The following is a 24,675-nucleotide window of genomic DNA, read 5'->3' as shown; positions in this document are numbered from 1 at the left end:
ACATTTCTGTCCTCTGTCTCTCTCTCTTTTGTTGTATCTCATTCTCTTAATCGCTTCTTTCTCTTTCTCTCTGTATGTATATATTTCTTTCTCTATCTCTCGTTCAGTCAAGCTTGTTTTCCTTTTTTTCTTTCTGTTCTTCTCACTCAGTGTTCATCATCTTAGTCCCTTCCTTTTCTCCCTCTCCCTTTCTCTCTCCATCTGTTCCTTCCTTTCCTCTCTTTCTTTCTCATCTCTCTCTCATCTTTCTCATGTCTCTCATCCTCTTAATATCTCATCCCTTCCACTCTCTCTCCTGTTGTCACTTGCTTTTCTCCCTCCCTCTTTCCATCTGTCCCTTCTTTTTCTCTCTTTCTTCCTTGTCTTTTTGTTGTCTCTATACTCTTTTTATTTTTCTATTCCCCTCTGCATTGTATATACTTTGTTCTGTCTTTATCTTTCTAATCTCAACATCCCTCTTTTCATCAATCTGTCATTTTCTTTTTTTCTCTTTTCATTGTCTCTCATTCTCTTCTTTCTCTTTTTCTCCATCCATCCATCCATCCATCTATCCATCCATCCATCCATCCATCCAGCCATCCATCGTCATCCACTTATCCAAGTCCACATCCAAGGGATGCGGTCGAATGCCTTCTCCAAATCCACAAAACACATGTGGATTGGGCGAACTCCCACACACCCTCCAGGACCCTGGTGAGGATAAAAAGCTGGTCCGGTGTTCCACGACCAGAGCAAAACCTGCATTGTTCTTCTTGTAGCTGAGATTCAACTATCGGTCGGACTCTCTCCAGTACCCCTGCATAGACCTTACCGGGTAGGCTGAGAAGTGTGATCCCCAGATAGTTGGAACACACCCTCTGATCCCCTTTCTTAAAAAGAGGGACCAACACCCCAGTCTGCCATTCCAGGGGGACCGCCCCAGATGTCCATGCAATGTTGCAGAGACATGTCAGTCAAGATAGCCCTACAACATCCAGAGACCTTAGGAATTCCAGGCGGATCTCATCCACCAGTTTTCCAACCAACTTGGCTACCTCACTCCGAGTGATGGACGGACCCTCGCTCAGATCTCCAAGCTCTGCCTCCTCTAGGGAAAGATTATTGGTGGGATTGAGAAGATCCTTGAAGTATTCCTTCCACCATCCAATGAAGTCCCCAGTCGAAGTCAGCAGCCGCCCAGCCCCTCTGTATACAGTGTTGATCGGGAATCGTTTTCCTCTCCTGAGACGCCTCATGGTTTGCCAGAACCTTCTCGGTGCCTGCCGATAGTCTTTCTCCATGGCCTCACCAAACTCCTCCCACACCTGAGTTTTTGCCTCAGCAACCACCGAAGCTGCAACCCACTTGGCCCTTCGGTACTCATCTTTTACCTTCAGAGTCCCACAAGCCAACCAGGCCCAATAGGACTCTTTCTTCAGCTTGACAGCTTCCTTTACCCGAGGTGTCTGCCAACGGGTTCGGGGATTGTCGCCACAACAGGCACCTACAACCTTGCGGTCACAGCTCCGATCCGCTGCATTGACAATGGAGGCACGGAACAGGGCCCACTCGGACTCGATGTCACCGGCCTCTCTTGGTATGCGGTCGAAGCTTTGTTGGATGTGGGAGAGTTCCTCTGCCAGATGTTCCCAACAAACCCTCACAACGTGTTTGGGTCTGCCAGGTCTGTCTGGTATTTTCACCCGCCATCTGATCCAACTCACCACTAGGTGGTGATCGGTTGACAGCTCCGCTCCTCTCTTCACCCGGGTGTCCAAAACACATGGTCGCAAATCCGATGACACAACTATGAAGTCGATCAGTGAACTGTGGCCTAAGGTGTCCTGATGCCATGTGCACTTATGCACACCTTTGTGTTTGAACATGGTGTTTGTTATGGATAGACTGTGGCGAGCACGGAACTCCAGTAACAAAACACCACTTGGGTTCAGATCAGAGAGGCCGTTCCTTCCAATCATGCCCTTCCAAGTCTCACTGTCATTGCCCACATGAGTGTTGAAGTCACCCAGCAAGATAATGGAGTCCCCGCAGGGGGCACTTTCCAGTACCCACTCCAGGGTCTCCAAGAAGGCTGGGTACTCCGAACTGATGTTCGGTGCATAAACACAGACAACAGTCAGAGCCCGTTCCCTGACCCGAAGGTGCAGGGAAACAATCCTCTCATCCACCGGAGAAAACCCCAACATACAGGCGCTGAGCTGGGGAGCTATGAGTAAGCCCACTCCTGCCCAACGCCTCTCACCCTGGACAACTCCAGAATGGAATAAGGTCCAACCCCTTTCGAGAGAGTCTGTTCCAGAGTCCCCGCCATGTGTTGAGGTGAGCTCAACTATATCTAGTTGGTATCTCTCAGCCTCATACACTAGCTCGGGCTCTTTCCCTGCCAGAGACTTCACGTTTCATGTTCCCGAGAGCCAGTTTCAGTTTCTTATATATATATATATATATATATATATATATATATAATTTTTGTCTGTCTGTTTGTCAATATCCCTCTCTCCATCAACCTTGTTTTTCTTTCTTCTGTCTCTCTCATTCAATTTCTCTCTCTCTCCTGCCTCTCTCTCTCTGTGTTCCTTCCTTTTCTCTCTCTTTCTCTTCCTGTGTGTCCCTTCCTTCTCCCTCTCTCTTTGTCTCTGGGGTTCTATTTATAGAGCTCTGTGTCTCTGTTGCTTTTACCTTCAGACACATTACACATGTTTTCACTTTCTCCAGCAATTTTGAGGAAAGCAGTCAAGAAAGAGGATCTGGTCACCTCCTTATAATTTTCAGAAGAATCTGTTTGCCGACACTTTTCTGTGTAGCACAGCTGCAGTGTGAATATGCTAATGTTCTGGGCTTACAGTATATGAAACACATAAATCCTTGTCCAATTGTTGACACTAAATGTATTATAGTGGTTGCGTATCTGCCACAGTTTGAGCTTGGTTGAAGTCTGCCATTGCATTTGAGCTTTTCTAGTACTTTTTAATATAAAAATGCCACCAATGTGTCAGAATCAGAGACAGAACCAACACTGAGTGTTTAACCCTTAGATGTCTCAGAGATGATGGTGTAATTAGATTTTTCACTCATAGCTTATTGCAAAAGTGATTGTAAATCAATATTGTTAATCCCACTTAACTGAAAGGCTGAATCCTGGATGTTCCAGTCACATTTCACATAAAAATTAAAACACAGCAGCGTCTTGATCACCTACCACTGTCTAGTTTGTTATATCTGAGGATGTTCACTTTGTTTTCAAGGCATTGGACAGGCTGAAGGATTAGCTTTAACCCTACATGGAGCAACTGATGAGCTTCCGTTTCTTCTCGTTGTGATGGTCAGAAGCACAAATATATGAGATGCACATATGGGACAAATGACTTGAGAAATTTGACTAAGCTAAAAGTCTGGTGGACCCACCAGATTATTGTTTTTTTTAAACAAATACAGCCATAATTATGTAAAAATACCCGATGTTTGAAATATCACAAGTGGGATGAAAATGGGTTATTTTAGATGTTCTTTACAGAAAATAATCAAAGGCCAAATAATTTCAGGTTGAAGTAACAATAAATCACATCATTTTTTCTTTTGGTAAATACTGAAAATGGGTCCCACAGACCCCAACACCACACAAGGGTTAAATAGTGCAGTAGTCCCAATCAGGCACCCAATCATGTCCCAGAATGTAATTCTTGCTCCATTTAAGGTGGAACAGAACTTTAGAGCAAAAAGCTGGTGAGTAGGATGTTGATTTTACCCTTTCAGAAGTTCAGATGTGAAACATCTTGCACATGTTTAGAGTATTAGAAAGCAACGCTAATTTGCCAATATAGTGTTCAGTTTTGAACTGCAGAATAAAAAGCCACTGCAAAACCTACAATAGGTTAAGCATCTAAAATCGTTTAATTATTTTCTTTTGTTTTTTTTATAGTACATGAGGCAAACAAAGCGAAAAGCAAGACAAGCCAAGCATAGAAAGATAATGACAAACAGGCTGTCATGCATTCAGCTCGTCGAGTGAACTCCAACTCCCAGAACAGCATTCTTCTTGTGATTGCTTGTCTCACCGTGATTTTGACCGTTTAGAATCGTGTTTTTGACTACGTCTGTTGCCTTTCCCTTTTGGTACTTTTGCTGGTTGTGTGGATTTGTTATTGGACTTTTGGACTGTACTTTGACTACTCCTTTGTGTTTTGCCCCTTTTTTGTTTCCTTGGCTGCTAGCTAGACGAATAAATCGTTTAACCTTTCATCCACGAGCGTCTGGGTTTCAGTCACATCGTAACACAGGCAGTATACCAAACAAATGAAGAAAAAAAATTTATTATATGTAATGCAACACATATACACATATAAACACATACACTCTTAGCATCTTTGTACCAAAAATACAATAGTCTACTGTAGTACGCTTTGTCAAAAACTCAGTAAGATTGCTCTGCTGTACAGAAGAAAGTGGGAGCCAGGGCACCCTTAAGGGAACCCCCTCCTCCAACCAACCCCCCTACAGGATTAGAGAGTGATTTATGAAGTGAGTGCTGGTCCTGTTTCATTTTAACTGGTAAACGTGCTGTACCTCTCTTGGCTGTGTACATGACCTCATAAAATATTGAAGTATTGCGTTACTTGTTCATGTGTACAACATCCTTAAAATTCTTGCCCTCACCAAAACACAGCTAAGTGGGAATACCTCAGCTCTGTCTCAGGCTTCTTCTGCTAGTTTGGGAAAACTCAACCTTCAATTTTCCCTCTTCTGAGAGGTTTTCAGAACGGAGCTGGAATGGCCAAGAATTTTAAGGATGTTATATGTAGCATGTACAGGTGATGCAATCTTTCAGAACAGAGTTGAGGAATAGCTGAATCTGTAGCATCTAAATGCAGATACATCATACTCTAAATAACCCACACTGCTAACATCCTTCAGCTCTGCTTCTGCTTTAAAAGAGTGTATATATAAGGCCCACCTGTGTCTCTCTGACAGCACTAATGTCCACCAGTCTTTCTGCCTAAAGTGTTTGGATAAATGAGAAAATATTTACCATACACTGTAATCCTCAGGCTCTTAATAAGTATGACATTCCGGACTTCACACAGCATGCATTACTACGACTGACCTTGTTGTGTTTGACCTGTGTGCACCCTGTATAACAGTGATGAAGCCAGGTCAGGTCACTGGGCTATTTTTATGAGGACTTCAGATTTTGGGCAGCAAGTTCTGGGAAGAGCTGGTTGAAGGCTGAAAAGTAAAATGTAACCCTTAGAATGCTAGAGATATAATAAGTATATTATAATTATATTCACAGGATTACAGCTGAACAGTTTACCATGTAGAAGATTACAAGTACAGGGAGTTTCTTTCTGAGCCATTGGCCAATAGGAATGTAGATACAAATATGTAAAATGTAAAATACACAAAATAATGTAACACAAGATTATATAACAGTCACTGAACATCTATAGTTAAGGTATTGAAGTAGTGTGCAGTTATATAATGCAGGCATATATTGAACTTACATTCTGTATAGACTTTATATCCCCTCCCATAATCCTTTTCATAATCAGTTGTTTTTGTGAAAAGGCAGCTTCTTCTAAAGCTACAGAATCTGTTAACTCATGATCACATTAGTTACTATTAGCTCCTAAACATTTCTTTTTGCCTGTATTATTACTTTATTAAATCTATGAGATGTCATCTACCATCACCAGGCATGAAAGATAAAGCTTTGTTTTTCTTTAGGCCAGTGACAGAAACTATAAAGTTAAACATAACATTAGAGTCACCATCCACTAAGTGCTTGCTGCACACTCTCGAGTACTTTGTGTTTGAGCAAGAGGTCCAATCTCTTCAGCCCTGACATCTAACATTAGGCTGGCACTGTAAAAATTGCTGTAAATTTACTGTATTTATTTTTGTTATTTCAGAGGGTTATACTGTAAAAGATTGGCCATTTAGAGCGATTGCACTGCTTTACAGAAACATACAAGACAACACAATTTACAATTTAAGAGTAGCAAAGTTGCCAGTAAGGTACTGCAAATGTACAGTAATTAACAATTACTGTGAATATGCAGTATCTTACTGGCAACTCTGCTACCTGTAAATTACAGTAAATTTTACAGGATAATATTCACAGATTAATCCATGGAACCCACCATCATTCATTCTTAAACATTACTGTTTTTTCATTCCAAAAAGTATCTCAACAGCAGCTTGGCACCAAACAAAATGTTCACCACTTTCTAATTCTTTGAATGTATTTTTGGAGAATCATTTATAAAACTCATAATAGCTGGCTTTACCAAATCAAGGCTGTTTCTGCATCTGTATCTGTATACAGATCTTCTGCATCTTCTGTACTGAAGAAAACCTCCCTTCCTATCTGTAGCCCATGATGACTTCAGGGAATATACTGTCTGACACTACAAGGAAACTAAGGAAGCTTTACAATCAACTATTAAGTATTAAGCAACTATTACACAGTCCAAATGTAAAGGAATATATGCTGCAAATAAACACAACCACTGGTGAAAACACAACTGGTGAATAAAACTTACTAATTAAATTATTTTGTTTCAACTGGAAATGTAAGATTGTATTTATGGGTATTTACAGAATGTCACCTTTATTTGTTTCATTTTATTGCCCATATCTTACCAGTACAATTACTAACTTAGTACAAAATGTTAGCACTTTACCATTTTATTACCAACTAGGTACTACAACAATCACTAAATCATTACTAATTACTTCTTCTTTATTAACAATGTGAAAACTAGCATGTCATTTTTAGGTTAGTACACCTGTTTACTATTGTTTTACCATGTTGTTACTCTTTTATTACCGATCACCGATCTGTGATGTGCTACTGTTTTTTTCTTTCGGCAAAACTGTACACATAACCAACATCAAATTCAAATCATAAAATGAGCGGGAAGTTACTGAACAAAATCTTGGGAGAGAGGTTCTTGTGTATATGCCGTGGGAGATCTTTGCATAAATATATCTTTTTTCTTGTAATTTGATAGGGAATTTTGTATCTTGTTGAGGAAATGTGGACATTTTAGGGGCAAAGCATTGAATTTGGCAATCTGTCCTAAATTTTAGTGTTTTGGGTTGTGTTGTCCAATATTCCATGGTGCAACGTTATATTCCCCAGCTTCATCGTTTGTTATGTGTTGATTCATCAATGTGCTCTTACTACAATACCCAGTATGCATTATGGGAATACGTCATACACCCATAGGGAATTCGCATAATGCATGCTGGGTATTGTAGTGAGAATACAGTGATGAATGGACATATGAGAACACTGCAAAATCATTACTTCTGTCAAACCACTGAGGCTGAGCTGAATGCTGTCACTAATCTATAAGCTAATTAATACAAATAACTCTTACCTCAGTTGTCAAACAAAATAGTAAAGAAAATAGTCATTTTAAGATTATTCAGCATAAAATGAACCCCAAAGACCCCCTTTGTCCTCATCTTGAGAAAAGAAGGCAAACTGAGCTATATAGATATAAATAGCTAGGTAGCTACATTGCTAACAGTAGATTTTTACTTCTAGTCCTGCTTTTTGTATTGCTTTTTTTTGTGTTGTCTCTGTCGTAATTGACAATAGTTACCACAGTTGTATGGCTGCAGTAAAGCAGTAATGTTAACTAGATGTCAGCTAATGAAAAACAAAACAATCAGAACAGGCCCAGAAATCCACATTAAGCAAGTTGCAATTTTTTCTAAAATTCTTCCCACCTTCAAGATACATCACCAGAATATGATCTTCCAAGTCTTTGAAAAGAAAACTCACTCTAGACACTACTGCAGCACCACTGTTGGATGCGAGTTGGCATGTTGATAACAGATGAGGAGATGGTTTAATTCTTCATTTTGGCCACAGTGTCTCTTCAAGTCTTCTACTATTTTTCAGACGTTTTGTCCTTTTCATTTGTATCCAGGTGCCACCTATACTGCTGGACAAACAGTTCTCGGACTTCACCCCTGACATCACCCCGATCATCCTCGCTGCCCACACCAACAACTATGAGATCATTAAGATGCTGGTGCAGAAAGGTGTGTCAGTCCCTCAGCCCCACGAGGTGCGCTGTAACTGCATGGAGTGTGTGTCCAGCTCAGATGTGGACAGTCTGCGCCACTCTCGCTCACGCCTCAACATTTACAAGGCCCTGGCCAGCCCATCGCTCATTGCACTGTCCAGTGAGGATCCCTTCCTGACTGCCTTCCAGCTGAGCTGGGAGCTGCAGGAGCTCAGTAAGGTGGAGAATGAGTTTAAGACAGAGTATGAGGAACTGTCCTGCCAGTGCAAGTGTTTTGCCAAAGACCTTCTGGACCAAACACGTTCCTCCAGAGAACTGGAGCTCATCCTTAACTTCCGCGATGACCTCAGCCTCCTACAGGATGAGTCCAATAATGAGCTGGCCCGCCTCAAACTGGCCATAAAATATCGTCAGAAGGAGGTAAGACTGATATTAAATTTTGTTAATGATACCATTTTTATTGACCAAGACGTCTGGTAACAGGTAATACAGCTAAACATTTATGTGGTCAAAAATTAAACTGCAGTAGTTTTAACTCAAATAAACAACAGAAATCCATAATATTTTTTTAAAAATTAACTCAAGTGGCCGGTTCTGGCATGAAACTATTAAAATCCTAAAGAGGGAGTGATTCTTCTCACATAGCAGTCTATTCATTACATTTGTGAATAAACTAAATACATATTTGTGCTTTATCAGGATTTTGTCACTACTGACAAATCAGTGAAATATCTGTATTGGTTGTTATTACTGTCCAAACAATATGTTAAATATTAGCTACAAGCCCAGTTCTAAAAACATTGGAACAGTATGCGTAAGGCTAATAAAGATACAAAGTCAAGTCAAGTCAAGAGGCTTTTATTGTCATTCCATCTATGTACAAGTACACAGTGGAGTGAAATTACATTCCTCCAGGAATAACACAGTGCAACAAGGAACACAAAGTACAAAATGCAAACGTGCAGGCATAGCGTGCCAACAAAAATAAAGTAGGGATTAATAAATTCTGTTTGACCTTCATGAAATTAAAAATGGCGCTGACACATAATTTTTATTTTAACATTATATTTATGTTTTACTTCATGAACTTTCTTAACTTTTGTAAATTTATACTCATTCTAAATTTGATGCCAGCAACACAGTCCAAAAAAGTTATGTGTGAATTTTTTGCCATTCTTCAGTTATACAACTCTTTGTGCAACTATACAAGGCCTTCTTGTCATATTTTAAGATTTCTAATGTAATATACACCGATCAGGCATAACATTATGTCTTTGTTTCTATGCTCATTATCCATTTGATCAGCTCCACTTACTATATAGGCGCACTTATAGGTACAGTTACAGACTGTAGTCCATCTGTTTCTCTGCATACAGTGTTAGCCCCCTTTTCCCCTGTTCTTCAGTGGTCAGGACCCCGATGGACCCTCACAGAGCAGGGACTACTTGGGTGGTAGATAATTCTCAGCACTGCAGTAACACAGACGTGGTGGTGGTGTGTTAGTGTGTGTTGCGCTGGTCTGAGTGGATCAGACAGCGCAGTGCTGCTGGAGTTTTTAAACACCTCAGTGTCACTGCTGGACTGAGAATAGTCCACCAACCATAAATATCCAACCAACGACTAGAGGATGACCAACACAAACTGTGCAGCAGCAGATGCGCTATCGCCTCTGACTTTACAGCTACAAGGTGGACTGACAAGGTAGGAGTGTCTAATAGAGTGGACAGTGAGTGGACACAGTGTTTAAAAACTCCAGCAGCACTGTGTCTGATTCACTTACTTAAGTGCAAAGCAGGATAACTCAACCCACAATATTTTATAACGGTAATACTTCATGGCCATTTTGACTAGAAATTAAATGAATGAAAGGAGCGTCTATGACATTGGCACTGTGCTGTACCATAAGTGGTTCCCTTTTGATTCACAATAGAACCTCATATAGTCATGAGTATGAGAGCATATATGCAGTATTTGTATTCTAAAGCGAGGCAGATGGTCCAGTATGTATCTGTAATTACACATGGTTTGTTCTAGAGTTCTCCTCCAGAGGCAGAATCTCTAGCTGCTTGTAATAGCTATAATGCATTCATTTGTGCACTGCAGAGTTTTTACCTCACCAATAAGGTCCTCAGTGGACTGCAGAGCTCATAATGACTGCAGGTTGGTGTGAAAACGTTTCAGCACCATTTGTTCTTTCTTTACATTTCAGATTTGGAGGCATTCCCTCTTTTTTCGAGTTGTGCTTGCAGATTCAAATGTGTACAGCATTTGCACTTGAAATCAACTATATTACATCAACATTATTAGTGCCATAAATAACTGAAAGAAAATCTGTGTTTATGTAATACATTCTATTCCTGTGGAAATTAATTCAAACCAAGTAAATGAAATGCATCACTTGTATCAGTGTAAACAGAAAACCTACAGTGAAGCGGTGAAGAATAAAGTCTTCTATAATGTAGGCAGCATCTAATGTGCTAATTGAGGCTATATTAAGCACTAACTGTATTAGATCTGTGATGTGCCAGTATCTGCTGTGTACTATGAAAGATGTTTAGTAGGATTTTGCTTTGGAACATGTGGATATAAATAAATCAAAGAGATCCTTTTAAGTGGGCTTGTTTCTGTGAAACACTTATTGTACACTTATTATTTGTCTAACAACTAGTCAGTATCTTCAGAAGAGTACAGTGTAGCAGCATAAACAAATATAATGTATAATATGAAGGGATGGCCAACACTCATAAAAGTAAAGGAGCCAAAAAGGCTTCTTTGCACAAGGCCATAAAAGAATCACTTTCAATGGGTGGTTCCTTGGAGAATGACTTTTGTATATGAGCTATATGAGTATAAATAATGTTTGTCAAGTTTTAGAAACATCTACACTCTTAAAAAATGGTTCACGGATTCTTTAGTACAGACAATGGTTCTATATAGAACTATGAGCAAGATTTGCATGCTTAAAGCATTTTTGCACAGTGAAATGTGTTGTATATGGCTCTATATAGAATCATATTGAAAAGGCCCTATTGCACAAAAAAAGGTTCTTCTGTTGTTACAAGCCTCACATTGTAACAATAGAAAAACCCTTTCTAGTGCATTCACAATGCAGAGAACCCTTTAAGCATGCAAATGGTTCTTGGAGTGTTTACGGTTCTATATAGAAGGATCATCTCTTTGAGCGTGTACTTAATGTGAAGGTTCCATGAAGAACCTCTAAATTGGGATAGAACACCAAACATTATGTTGACATTCTTCAAACCTTTAAAAACTTCTTTACTCACTCAGTCATTTACTGAAACAGTTCTTTAGGGAAACAAAACAGGTTCTTTATATTATTGCTTAAAGAACCTTTTTTTAGTGTAAGCCTACAGCCGAATGCTGTTTGTCACCTAGATGATTTAGATGCCCCCTTTAAAGCATTTCTATTGAACTTTAATTAAAAACACAATATCAGAAAATTTGTTTAAAAGAGACAGAAAGAGAAAGTCTTGCCACCTGGAACATAACAGCTCTGGCTCAGCTGGTTCTGTCTGAAGTGGACATGGCCATTCATTTTGTTATACAATGCACAATTATGACGTCAAAGCCGGTATTCCGCTGCTTAGATGCTTTCATATTAGCACAGTTATTGGTACTGTAATTGTTATCAGCACCCAGAATGTTCTTGTAAATGATAAAATCTCCAGTATCACTTTCGTTGACTTGTAACTGTGCTGCATGGCGCTTGTTATAACACTTCTCTGCTCCTATGTGATAATTAGATTCTGAGATTAGATGCTCTAATGACATTTGCTTCCAGTCAAAGAGATTGTGTGACAGAGATGATTGGTCACACAATCCTAGTGATTTAGCCGACTTTTTCTCAATAGGGGCTGATATTAGATTATGAAGAGTTAAATCTTTCAGATTTAATCAGTACCAAGGCACTCATGACTCATGTAATCGTGATATGTATTTTTCATTCTATCTGCTGTATTTTGTCCTTCTCAACTTCGCTCAGCCCTGCTGGATCCAGAAGTCTTCTAGTCACTTCTCAAGCCTGCAAGTGATGTTCCAGAATGGATGTAGAGGTTATATTGTTGAGATTTTGTTCAAAGCACATTTGAGCAATTTCTATTGATCTATTCATTATGAAATGTACAGGGCAGCTGGTGCTTCCCAATGGGGTAAAAAAGGCAAATAAAAAAAAAAAAAAAAAAAAAAAAAAAAAATGATGAAAACTAAAATAAATGGAGTTAAGAAAGAGTTTGATAAGACAGCAACCAGTGACAAACCATGATTATTTGATCCAGGCCTTCAGTTCAGCCCATGTATGTAAAACACATCTTTAATAATGCTTTAAAATAATACCTAGCACCTAGTCTAATAGTATGTTAGCACTAAAATAACACTGAACATGGATATTTTTGGCAACTCTACATTAACCAAGAACATTTGAGGCTTATGAAAGATGCGGCATGCACTTAATCTGAATCTTGCCACAAGCAATACCACATCTTACCTCATATGTAGCAGTTTTACAAAGACTTTTCGAGTAAAGAACCATACAACTGCAGCTGCAGCCTTCCATTCCTAACAACTAACTGGAATCTGGTTAGACTACCACATGTATGTGCTGTAAATGACATATTTAGATGACATATTTAAATGACACTTCCAGAAGGCTGAGTGACCTTTCTTAGTCCCATTGTAAATCACAACATTCATTTCTTATGTGGACAGTTTTTAATTATGTTGGTGGTTAATCTAACATGTAAGGCCTTCAGTTCAGCTCTTGAATTCTTAGTGAATGGGAGAAGTAGCTTGGCTGTATCAACATAAGTATCATTTGGAAACTTCCTGATGATTCCACAATTTTTCTTTTGGGTTTGGTGTTTCAAGATTTAAGCTCTTACTTTCCAACCAAACTTTTACAATGAAATGAAAAGTATTACTACAATAACTGAAGCATTTAAATACAACCCTCATGATGATTGTATATTGCATCACAGAAGGGTAATTGTCAGTTCCCAGAAATCATTAGCCCTTCCCTGAAGGCCTTGACATTCCCCACCCACATCAATATATTACATAGTCTGCTCCAGGCCTGGCAGAAGAATTAAACAATTAAGCAAGAGGGCAAAAGAAATGCCTGAGGAGGCACAACTTTACCCAATAAATGATGAGCAACAGGCTTCTCTGCTTTTAATAACTTTCAACACACAACTGTTGATTTTATTTAGCATTACCAATACAACACTGCAGAAACAGAAATACATTAGCTAACAGAATATTAAAATAAAAATATTAACTTTAATAACAGCACACCAACACCAGCCACACCTAACCCAAATAAAACCCAGTTTAATTAACACACAGCACAACCCTAACTCACAAACAGAAAGGACACTCTGTGTTTATGTGAATCACCACTCTTACCCTGCATTCATACCAGCAGCGACTTTTCGCCTCATCACCCAAATGTCTGATTACTCATCGCCTCTGGGTGTTTCTGAACTTGAGCTGACTTTGTGGTTTCAAATCAGATACCTTCCCACCCAAATGTTACTAGAAATCAGATGTGTTCCTACTAAAAATAAAAATCCTGGGGGGAACTGCTGGTCTATAAATTTAATCCCTGCATTATGCACTAGCCATGCAGCCTAATAACCCATTAATAATCCAAATAATAGCTCAATCAGAATAGAACCCGTCCATGTATACAACTCAATAGACTAGTCCGATTGATGCCATTCGGAATACAATTTCTATCTGGTTGAACAAGGTGGGTAATCCTGTAAATAAACCTTTAAATAGAAGAACAATAGCCATGTAAACGCTTGTATCCAATTACATTCCCAATTGGAAAGTTTAAGTATGTTCTGCATGTGCATCATGTCATAGTGAAAGTTTATAACGTTCAACATGGCAGGAGCAGAAACTGGTCTTCTGAGGAGACGATAAGTTGAAGCTCTGAACTTTATAAGAAGGCCATCCAGCTTATATGTCTCAGAACATGATATCTTCCTCACGCCACTTCCTTAATACATGTGAAGTACATTTATCTGCCATCATTTTAAAGCACTTAAAAACACAAGTGCGTCAGCTGAAAACTCTCACCCTGACTCGACCTCACGTAATGCTTGCTGTCATGGTAACGTTTACACTAAGTGGTACTCTATGCTTATACATAATTTTGGATTGGATTACTTGTGGTGTGCATCTAAATGGAGATTTTCCAGCAGATTGTTGAGTAGAGTGAGCATATAAACACCTCAGTCTTAATCTAAAATCGGAATGTATTCAGTCAGATTGGCAAAAATCACTGCATGTAAACACAGCCACTGCCTATGCAGTCACTATGACAAGAAAACTGCTTCTGTTTTTTGCCAGCGCTGCTGTCAATTAGTGGCGGAAGCACTGCCGCTGGTCTATCTGGGTGCATAAAACCATTCAAGCCTATGCCAAGTACAGCGAGTATCAACAGCTGGTGCAGGAACTACGGCTTGATGAGGACAGATTCTAGCTGTATTTCAGGCTGGACAGAGCACAGTTTGACATGCTGCTACTGAAGGTGGAACTCTGAATAGCAAAACTTGATACCATCGAACCATTGGTACTGAACGGCTTGCAATATGTTTACGTTTATCTGTCCATACTGAAACGCTCGCTACAGCCCTGTAGTTTTTACCCCATCATAAGAAGTAAGTTCAGTGTTAGACTTAAGGCAAATTGTAAACAATCAGATGATCTGGATGCCTGCCCTTAGCAACAGCCCTGGGGGCATCACCCCCTAATGGCCCCTAGTGGGGCCAGGCCTAGCCTACTCTTTCAGATGCAATACACTGGCACCAGAGGTAGGCGGTGATCTTCATTTAGGCTGTCAACCTTCATTTAGCTTATGCACCCAATAAAGAAAGATTCAACAGTCCTGTTAATCACAAAACGTCATCCTTCACTTCATACTTTGTCCAGTGCTTAGAGTGTGTCACACAGAGCCTTGACCTTTTGTTCCTACAGAGTAATCAGAATGTCTGAATCTGAAGTTTGGCAGACACGTAGTGACTATTGTTGTGGCTGTTAATTAGTGTTCTTTCATTTTGGGGTTTCAATTATTACTGTGAGATTGTATTTCTGTGAGATTGCATTATGGGTATTTTTAAGACTGGTGAGGTCACACGATCTCTTTGAGGTAAAACGAAAAAAGTCACGTCTCTTAGAAAGAACTTTCGTTATCTGTTCATTATGGCTCATTTTTGTGTTGGCAGCCGTCTTCATTTGCATGATCACCATTAGAGTTTTAAAAGTTACTTTTAATCGCTCTACAGACTGTACCTGAAGAGCTAGCGATTATGATTCCTGTCCAGATGACAGCCATGCCCTTCTTTCGCTCCATTTTACTGTGAGCTGTGAAACCTGTGGGCTTAAATGCAAGCTTTGAAATTAGCATTATGCTCTTAACAGTCTTGCCTTTATTGTTGCACAGAACTGTGACTGAGAATGGTAACTTGAAACGTAATTATCTGGAAACAAATGCAGCAGCAAGGTTTAAAAAAATGCCTGTGCATCATTTAACATCATTAGTCACAGTTATCACCAGTGATGACAAAAGCTTGGTGTAATTCTTTAATTATTTCTCATTTGTGGTTAAACGAAGCAGTTTTTTTGCCATGTTTATGGGAAAAATGGGAAAAGCCAAAGTACAGAATGTACCTGTCATTACAGAAGGTAAATCAAATGTAAAGGTAAACCATTGCATACATTTTACTATGCAATTATAAGGTAATTACATGACACTAGCAAAATGAAAGTAATATCTCCTGTTGCTGCATGCATCAGCATATCCAGTGGGAGTAGAGAATGTGAGCATTTATATTTCTGAATCAGAATCATACAGCACTAATTAGGCCTGATGGAGAACACTTAAAGCCATGTTAGTTTTGACCTCATCACCCAGAGAACAACTGGCTCAAGTTTAATGAGGATTCATTTGGGTATAATTCATTTAGGCTCCCATTCACTTCCGTCGGGCAGCGCAGATGCCCAGATAATGACCATGGATAAATCTCAGGGAGAAGAAAGTGGAAAAAAACAACACACAAGGAACAAATCGAGGATCCTTTTCAATTTCCTCTTTAAAATATTAAGCTCTGTGGATCATTTAAAAAAACGCATTTTATTTCCTGTTTTTGTAGTGCATGTTTAGTGCCTACACCTTCAAATTGCCATTTGATGGTGGAATTGAGGGGGGGGAGCCGGCTTCAGCAGAATGTCAGCAGTAATCTCAGTGGCTCAGCGGGGTTGGAGGGCGAAATGAATCTGAGGAGAATTGGAGTAGACAGACAGACCTCCTGCCTCCAGACCATTACCACTTCATCACCAGCTTTATAGACCACTATTATACCACCCTAGCACATGCACTGCTTTCAAACACTATGGCTGACCTACAGCGATGATTTTATTCACAACTGATTTTATTCACAGTTTGGTCAAACTGGCTCATCTCGCCATTTACCAATAGTACAGAGTCCTATAAATTGTATCATGAGTGGCCTAATGTTGCCATTAATACCAGCTTAGGTTCATTTTAGATGAACAAGAAGCAAAATGTAGGTCTTTTATGTCTTTTATTTATATGTAACAGTCAATATCTTGAGAAAGTGATTACTTCTATATGCTCAGTCAAAATCCTGAGAAAACAAGCCTATTGAGACAATAGTCATTATTTTCTAAATATTCAATCAAAAATTTGAGAAAAAATGAAGACATTATTTCTGCATACTTCGTCAAAAAAAATTTAGAGAAAGTCGCTATTTCTACATAATCAGTCAAAATCTTGAGAAAATAAGGTGTTATACAAAAGAACGATGTAAACGATGGATGTCTTTTCACCAAAAGGACTGTTCACACAACAATGACCTAATAAAATAATACTAATAAAATTTCCCCTCCTCTACTTATAAACATACAGTATTAACTGAAAGTTAATCTGCACTTTCAACAGAATTTGTTTGGCTGTTTCAATGAATTACAAACAAGAAATAATTGTTTGTTGTTGCTGGTTTTAACTGTGACTGCTAAGGGTTAATGTAGTTTTAGTGAGAAGTGGGGCACGACTACATCTATACGTCTATCTTATTTATTTATCTATAAATCACACCCATAAACAATGATGAGTAATAATGCTCAAAGAAATAGAACCTGGATAATCCTGCAGCTTGTATTTCAGGCACCTGTTTGTCCACCTGCTGTGTTCATTACTCATCGCCCTCCTCTCCTTCTGTCTCGGTCAGTTTGTTGCCCAGCCAAACTGTCAGCAGCTGCTGGCATCACGCTGGTATGACGAGCTCCCAGGCTGGCGGAGGCGTCACTGGGCTGGAAAGTTCATCACCTGTGTCTTCATCGGCCTCCTCTTCCCTGTGCTCTCCCTCTGCTACCTGGTGGCCCCCAAGAGCCGCTATGGCCTCTTCATCCGCAAACCCTTCATCAAGTTCATCTGCCACACAGCCTCCTACCTGACCTTCCTCTTCCTCCTGCTGCTGGCTTCCCAGCACATCGTCTCCACCGACCCCAACCGGCAGGGCCCAATGCCCACCACTGTGGAGTGGATGATCATGCCGTGGGTCTTAGGTATGGCCTTTTCTCAGTCTGCAGATTTGAGGTTCAAATCAAGGGTGGCGAAAGTAAAGAAAAGAGATTACATACTACACAGGTTAGAGGCACTGCTTCAAACAAAGGCTTAGGGAAGCTTTTCAGAGTGATTTTATTTAGCAAACTTTAAGGGCCTCTGTATGGGCCTACATCATGGGTTCTCAAACTTCATCTCCTCATGGCTCATCCGAGGTGGTGGGTGGCTGGAGGGTTGGGGGTTGGGGGGGTGAGGATTTACATAAAAAATTATAGATTATTTCTGAAGTGCTGACACAGAAAACCTGAGAACTGTGGCCTGAACAACAGTTTAAAGACCAGATTATCCATTTGAGTTCATTCACAGAAGCCAACATTTCATCTTAAAAACTGAATGATAAAAAAGAAAAGACATTTGTGTTTAGTTTATAGCTTTATATATGTCCTCTTCCGGCGCCGCTGTGGGTTAATTTTCTATGTTTGCCAAAAGAAAGAAAACGTGATTTATTGTTATTTTCAGCCTCAGATTCCTTGGCCTTTGCTCATTTTCTGTAAAGAACATCTAAAATAATCAATTTTCAGTGTCTTCACTCTGTTCACCCCCACGCATTTATATTACACATGTGGTGTCAGGCTGAACCCATGGGGAATAAAAGTGTGGAGGTACTATGTCCCTTCACTCTGTTCTCCTCCTACCTGGCCTGCTGTTAGTGTGTGTGCCTGTGTATGTGGACAACACGGACAGGCTGCTGACTGGCTACAGCTGCTAAAGGAGAACCCTATGCTGGCCACTTATGGTATTTTAAACATCTGTTATTTTTACATTAATAATGCAGTGGGTCCACCAGACCACTGAGTAACAAACACATGAACACCACACAAAGGTTAATAGTCCAAGGATAATAAAACAAACAAGTAAATTAATTAATGAATAATGAACACAATAAGAAAATGAAGATGATTATACCACTGCAATTAAAAATAAATGATTAATAATATTAAATACAATCCTGACTGACTAACTTTGCATTCTACTTTTTAAAAGCAAATGAGAGTAAAATAAAGGTGTTTCTCTGTCTCATCTTGATCTGAATTTATGCTATAAAACACATGTTTGTTAACTGGTTACTAAATGAGGAGAGCAAAGCAGTGACCTGTTTTATTTTTTATTTTTTGCATGTTATCTAATCTTAATTCAAATTTCCATAAAACAAGCGATTCCTTACTGTCAAAACTACTAGTGGTGTAACCATACACACATTTCATAATTCAATTCAAACGACACTGTGGTCTTGATTTAATACATCTTTTATACAGCAGAATATGGAGTGCCTGAAAATGTACCTGTGAACCAGTGTAAACCTAACACGTGGTAAAGTAAGTTAACATTACCTTAGCTAGCTAACAATAGCATGCTAGCTTACCTAGCACAACATAGACCATCTTAAGATAAAGCATGAGATATTCACATTAGTTCATGGACTTTTTGCCATGCATGTCATTATATAGCAGGATTTCATGCTCATGCTTTTTCTATGTAAATATCTGCTGCTATGATAATGCAAATTTCAGCTTGCTGTGGGAGTTTTTATGGGTTTGCATTGTCATTTTAGCACCAAGCTAACAGTGGCTCTGTTTACATGCCAGAATTTTCCCAATCCGATTTAATACAATCGGATTACAGATTAAGAGGTGTATATATGCACACTCTATTCAACAATCTGATGGAAAATCTTCGTTTACATGCTCACTACAAGCAATCCGATGCATTGCCATGACAGCGAACATCAGATGAGGTTCAGTCAGTGTGAGATGAGTTTCCAATTGACGCGCTTGTTTTTTCGATTTGCTTTAAAATGTACCTCGCATGTACTTATAAAGGAAGTGGCGAGAGGAAAATGTCGTGTTATGAGACACATAAGCTGGACGTCCGTTCCACCGCAGTCTTTTAAAGCTCAGAGCATAAACTTCGTCTCCTCTGCAGACCAGTTTCTGCTCCCGCCATGTTGAGCGCTATATACCTTTCCCTGTGATGTGATGCGCATGCACAGAACGTACTTACACGTTCGGATTGGAGTGTAGTTGGATTCAGGCATTTACACGGCTATTATTCTTCTATTTAACTGATTATTTATGGGTTTACCCACCTTGTTCAATCAGATAGAAACTGTATTCCGAATAGCCTCAATCAGACTACGCTATTCCGTTTGAGGTGTTTACATGGACGTATTCTATTCCGATTGAGCTATTAGTCGGATTATTAACGGATTATTAGGCTGCATGTAAACGTGGATAGTAATGCACATTCACTTTTCCACATTGAGTTTAAATACTTTTCTGCACTTGTATGATGTGCAACATATTTTTACTTTTTATTGCAATTTTTCAGTGAATCCTTCAGTAAATACTTCAAATTTTAAACCTAACTATGAGTATTAGTATTATTATAGTAGCCTGTTTGCCCATTAACCTAGCTTTTTGAAGCTGTTTGTATTTTTGAAAACTGAAATGAAACCATTTTTGGCTTTTTTAAAGTACATTTTATTAAACAGGTAAAATTTACTAACGTCCAGGCAACATGAACAGCGTATAAATTGACAGCAAAGCCCACTTTTGCCTTTAACTGTTCTACAGAAGTCTGTATGAAACACCTCTCATGACACAGTTCACATGATTGTACATGTGTGATGAAATCAAGCTGGCAATACTGAGCTGTATGAACCTTCCTCAGCTTTTCATTTGTTATTCTGGGAGCTGCATAAAGTAAAACATCTTTCTATGGGACTCACATATTTATGGAAACCATGCGTTCAGGTACATGTGAGCGCCATGCCTGTTTGAGTCTGACCTGATTCACGTTTGATCACAGCCCTAGTAACACATATCTTTTGCATGCATCGTCTGACTACTTCAATAGGTTTCATCTGGACGGAGATCAAACAGATGTGGGATGGAGGCTTTCAGGATTATATCCATGACTGGTGGAACCTTATGGACTTTGTTATGAACTCACTTTACTTGGCAACCATTTCACTCAAGATAGTTGCGTATGTGAAGGTAAGCAGTCACTCAGTGGTGGAAAATGTACTCCAAACCTGTACTTTAGTGGAAATACAATGAGCCGTACTTGCAAATGCTTGTATTTCTGCCTTCCTGTGCAGTAGATTACGAGATTACTAGCGTGTTTGAACACAAGCTTCAGTGGAAGGGACAAGACCCAATGTCTGAGCGTTTTATAGAAAGGCTTTTAAAGATAATTTCAGTGTTTTTATTGCATAGTTCTCTAATTAGGATGTTAGTAAAGTCACTCTGAGTGGTCTGATGAGAAATGGTGCATTGTTGAAACTGATTTCTTGGTGATAGGAATCAGGGGTCATGATGTCAACAACCATTTTATATACGATCCAAAATGGCCAGTGAACCCATGCATGTCTTCCAAGTTTTATATGTAATGTTAATGACAGCAAAACAGTGAAAAGTCTGAAAATGGAAGTTTTGTTTGGGGACTATTTTTTCATATTTGAAACCATTTCATGTAATAACTTCATGCTAGGTGGTTTTAAGAGGCATTAAAAGTTTCTTTAGAACAGTAGTTCACATCAAACCACTCTGAATGACACAGTTTACCGGTACACTTCTCTGAGTATATCATGTGTATTGTCAGTATGTCTGAAACAATGAACAACAGCACGTATCATAAAAATTACAGAAAGCCTGCGAACAATGTGATAAAGTGTTTAGCAACTGTATAAATTGAAAAGTAACAAGCAGCTGAATGGATGTCAGCCCATTATGTCCCATTAGCCCATTATGTCTCATTTTAATTACTGATTTTTTCCAATTATTTGATGTTTATTCTTCTGTTCCTTCTTAGTTTGTTTTCACAAACTTAATTAAAAGAAAACTTGTACTCATAGATTTTCAGAGTTTTTTTTTTAATGTAGGCCTGTTCTTTTACTGGTGCACTGTATCTGTTCTGTCCACACCAGTACAGCGGATGTAAACCCAGGGACACCTGGGAGATGTGGCACCCCACGCTGGTGGCCGAGGCTGTGTTTGCCATTGCTAACATCTTCAGCTCCTTGCGCCTCATTTCCCTCTTCACGGCCAATTCTCACCTGGGCCCCCTGCAGATCTCTCTGGGCCGAATGCTGCTGGACATCCTCAAGTTCCTCTTCATCTACTGTCTAGTGCTGTTAGCCTTCGCCAACGGCCTCAACCAGCTCTACTTCTACTATGAGACCAAAGAGGACCGGAACTGCAAGGGCATCAGATGCGAACGTCAGAATAACGCTTTCTCAACGTTAGTATAAGTAGCTGTCTGCTAAAGCTCTTTGACCTTTCTGTTACCACCACTGAAAAAAAAACATGTTGCCATTTTATTTGGGATGATAAGGATATGGGGTTTATAAGCTATTAACAGACACACACACACACACACACACACACACACACTTTCTAAGCCGCTTATCCTGGGTCACGGAGGGCGCTGGAGCCTATTGTAGCCGTCAATGGGCCGGAAGGCAGGAAACACCCTGGATAGATCATCAGTCCAGTTATTAACAGCACAACTTTTTTTTTCTTTATTTTTTTTTGCTAGTTTAAATTTTTTAACCATTCATGCAACTACAGGCAGAAGCCCAGCTACAGCATAATGTATGCTGCTCTGACAGAGTCTGTGATTGTAGCTCTCTTGTTCAAAAACAGCTTTTAAATGGCTTTTGAAGCAACACTTTTAGCAGACTGTGTGAGACAGTGCTTGCATGAGACCTATGGATACATTAATAAGCAGCAAACTAACTAAAGCAACAGCTCCAGTTTATATATATATATATATATATATATTTTTTTTTTTTTTTTCCTCAATAGATGTTGATGATGCAAATTTAAAAATGTGAGAACTGTGATTTACAGGTCCAGGTTTACATGAACTCTGCATTCACAAGATTAAAATACTATTACTAGATTACTGAAAGGGATAAATACTTTCTGATGTAACTTATTATGGTTTAGTTTGTCCTCTAAAATACACTTTTTTAAATGGAGAAAATATTTTTAGGGTTAATGTGATTAATCGAAATGAAATATTTTAATAGTTTGAAAGCCCTAAAATGAATTTATTTCTCAGCCTGAGCACATTAGATGTTGCTGAGAGAATTCTTTCAATATCACACTTGTTTTTGTAATTATAGAAAGATAAAATAGAAATGATCAAAAGCTATCTTTTACAGTATTGCTAATTTAAAAAATGTTGCTACAGACTTTAAATCAAATGTAAATTCATTAGGTTACAAACTGTTATTAATCATGTAAAAATCTATACTGTATGCAGAATTATGAAAGAATTTGGACACCTCTGGGCATGTTTTGTTGAAAATAAGTTAACACATCCTCTACAGAGAACACACTTAAATATGACATTTTTCTTCCAATTTAGTGCACAATTTCTTTGTATTTGCTGAGTTGACAGGCCACATTTAGTTTTATTTTGCCCCAATATGTTAATTTCAGCAAACAGACAGTAACTGCGTACACATTACAGTGTGCAGATTGTGCATTAAAGTGCATTAAAGTCTGCAAAATTGTGTATGTTGTGCATTATGGTGCATTAAATGTGACAAATTTGTATCTGTAGTGGACGTGTTAATTATTTTCACTTCTACAGAACATGGCATTTGACCAGGGGTGCCCAAACTTTGGATTACAACTGTGAATGTTACAGCAAAACAACAGTAATAACTCTAGATCTGTAGGAGTTAAAAGAGCCACTGCATAACTGATGATTTATACAGATTGTGCTTATTTCCTAACTGTTTCTCTCTTTGTGCTCGTAGCTTGTTTGAGACTTTGCAGTCTTTGTTCTGGTCCATATTCGGGCTGATCAGTCTGTATGTCACCAACGTTCAAGCAGACCACAAGTTCACAGAGTTTGTGGGAGCCACCATGTTTGGCACCTACAACGTCATCTCTCTGGTGGTTCTGCTCAACATGCTCATCGCCATGATGAACAACTCCTATCAGCACATCGCTGTAAGTGTTGCCTGAGACAGCCAAGCACAGACAAAGCACTCATAGTTTATCATTACATTTATGTTCTTACTTTACGGCTGTGAATTAAGTGAGTTTATATTGATTGAGCATTGTGATTAATCACTCTTGCGCATCTGCATTGTTTAGGATCACGCTGACATCGAGTGGAAGTTTGCCAGGACTAAACTGTGGATGAGTTATTTTGAAGAAGGAGGAACACTGCCAGCACCTTTCAACATTATCCCCAGCCCCAAGTCCATATGGTACCTCATTACCTGGATTAAGATACACATTTTCAAACTAAAATCAAAGAGGACTGAGACGTTTGGAGTGTTAGGGGTGAGTTTCCTTCCTTCCATATTTGCTGTCCTTTTTTTAAACCAAATAATTCCATAATGCTCATTAAACAATAACTGCTGAAAGTTGAATAGACTGCAGGCGATTACTGGCTTTTATTCACCAGAATAGCCTTAATTTAATTCCCAGTGCCCTTCTGCGCAATTTGTATCATAAGATGTGCGTCATGAGACGTCTTCAGAAACCTGCTGCTGTAATTTGATGGGCAGGTCATTGCAGGTAAAAAACAGGCTTGTTCTTTGTTAACCTTAAAGAAATTAGTTTATTATTTAGATCAACCCTTAAGTATCCATTGGAAGTCCACTTGTGTGTGGCATTGTGTGGTTTCATGTTCTGAAAACAGTCGTAGTTTATTTTTACATGACAATTTCCTCTCTATATCCTAAGAATTAAACAGGCTGGTGTTGTTCAAGATTCATATACACTATATGGACAAAAGTATGTGGACACCTGTACATTGCATCCATATAAGCTTGTTGGACATCCCATTCCAAAAGCATGGGAGTGGGAAGGCCTGGCTCACGCATTACCATTCCAGTTCATCCCAAAGGTGTTCAGTGGAGCTGACGTCAGGGGTCTGCAGGGATATGGGAAGGGGGTTTAAGTTGGTGGTGCTGAGATTCTATGCAGCATATAT

At 39.2% G+C, this 24,675-nt stretch overlaps 1 protein-coding gene across 1 annotated transcript in view; it reads left to right on the top strand.

The window, feature by feature from the left end:
* trpc4b (transient receptor potential cation channel, subfamily C, member 4b) overlaps positions 1–24,675 on the top strand; it is a 38,292-nt gene that overhangs the window by 7,905 nt on the left and 5,712 nt on the right. The window contains exons 3-8 of the mRNA XM_017708566.2: positions 7,944–8,462; positions 17,318–17,654; positions 20,569–20,708; positions 21,641–21,954; positions 23,486–23,681; positions 23,829–24,020. Of these exons, the coding sequence (XP_017564055.1) occupies positions 7,944–8,462; positions 17,318–17,654; positions 20,569–20,708; positions 21,641–21,954; positions 23,486–23,681; positions 23,829–24,020 (1,698 nt within the window). The remainder of the gene's footprint in view (positions 1–7,943; positions 8,463–17,317; positions 17,655–20,568; positions 20,709–21,640; positions 21,955–23,485; positions 23,682–23,828; positions 24,021–24,675) is intronic.

The sequence above is a fragment of the Pygocentrus nattereri genome, chromosome 17, assembly GCF_015220715.1.
Source record: "Pygocentrus nattereri isolate fPygNat1 chromosome 17, fPygNat1.pri, whole genome shotgun sequence".
In the NCBI taxonomy this organism is placed as follows: domain Eukaryota; kingdom Metazoa; phylum Chordata; class Actinopteri; order Characiformes; family Serrasalmidae; genus Pygocentrus; species Pygocentrus nattereri.
The sequence above is the reverse complement of the archived record's forward strand: the minus strand, read 5'-3'. Positions and strand labels throughout refer to the sequence as shown.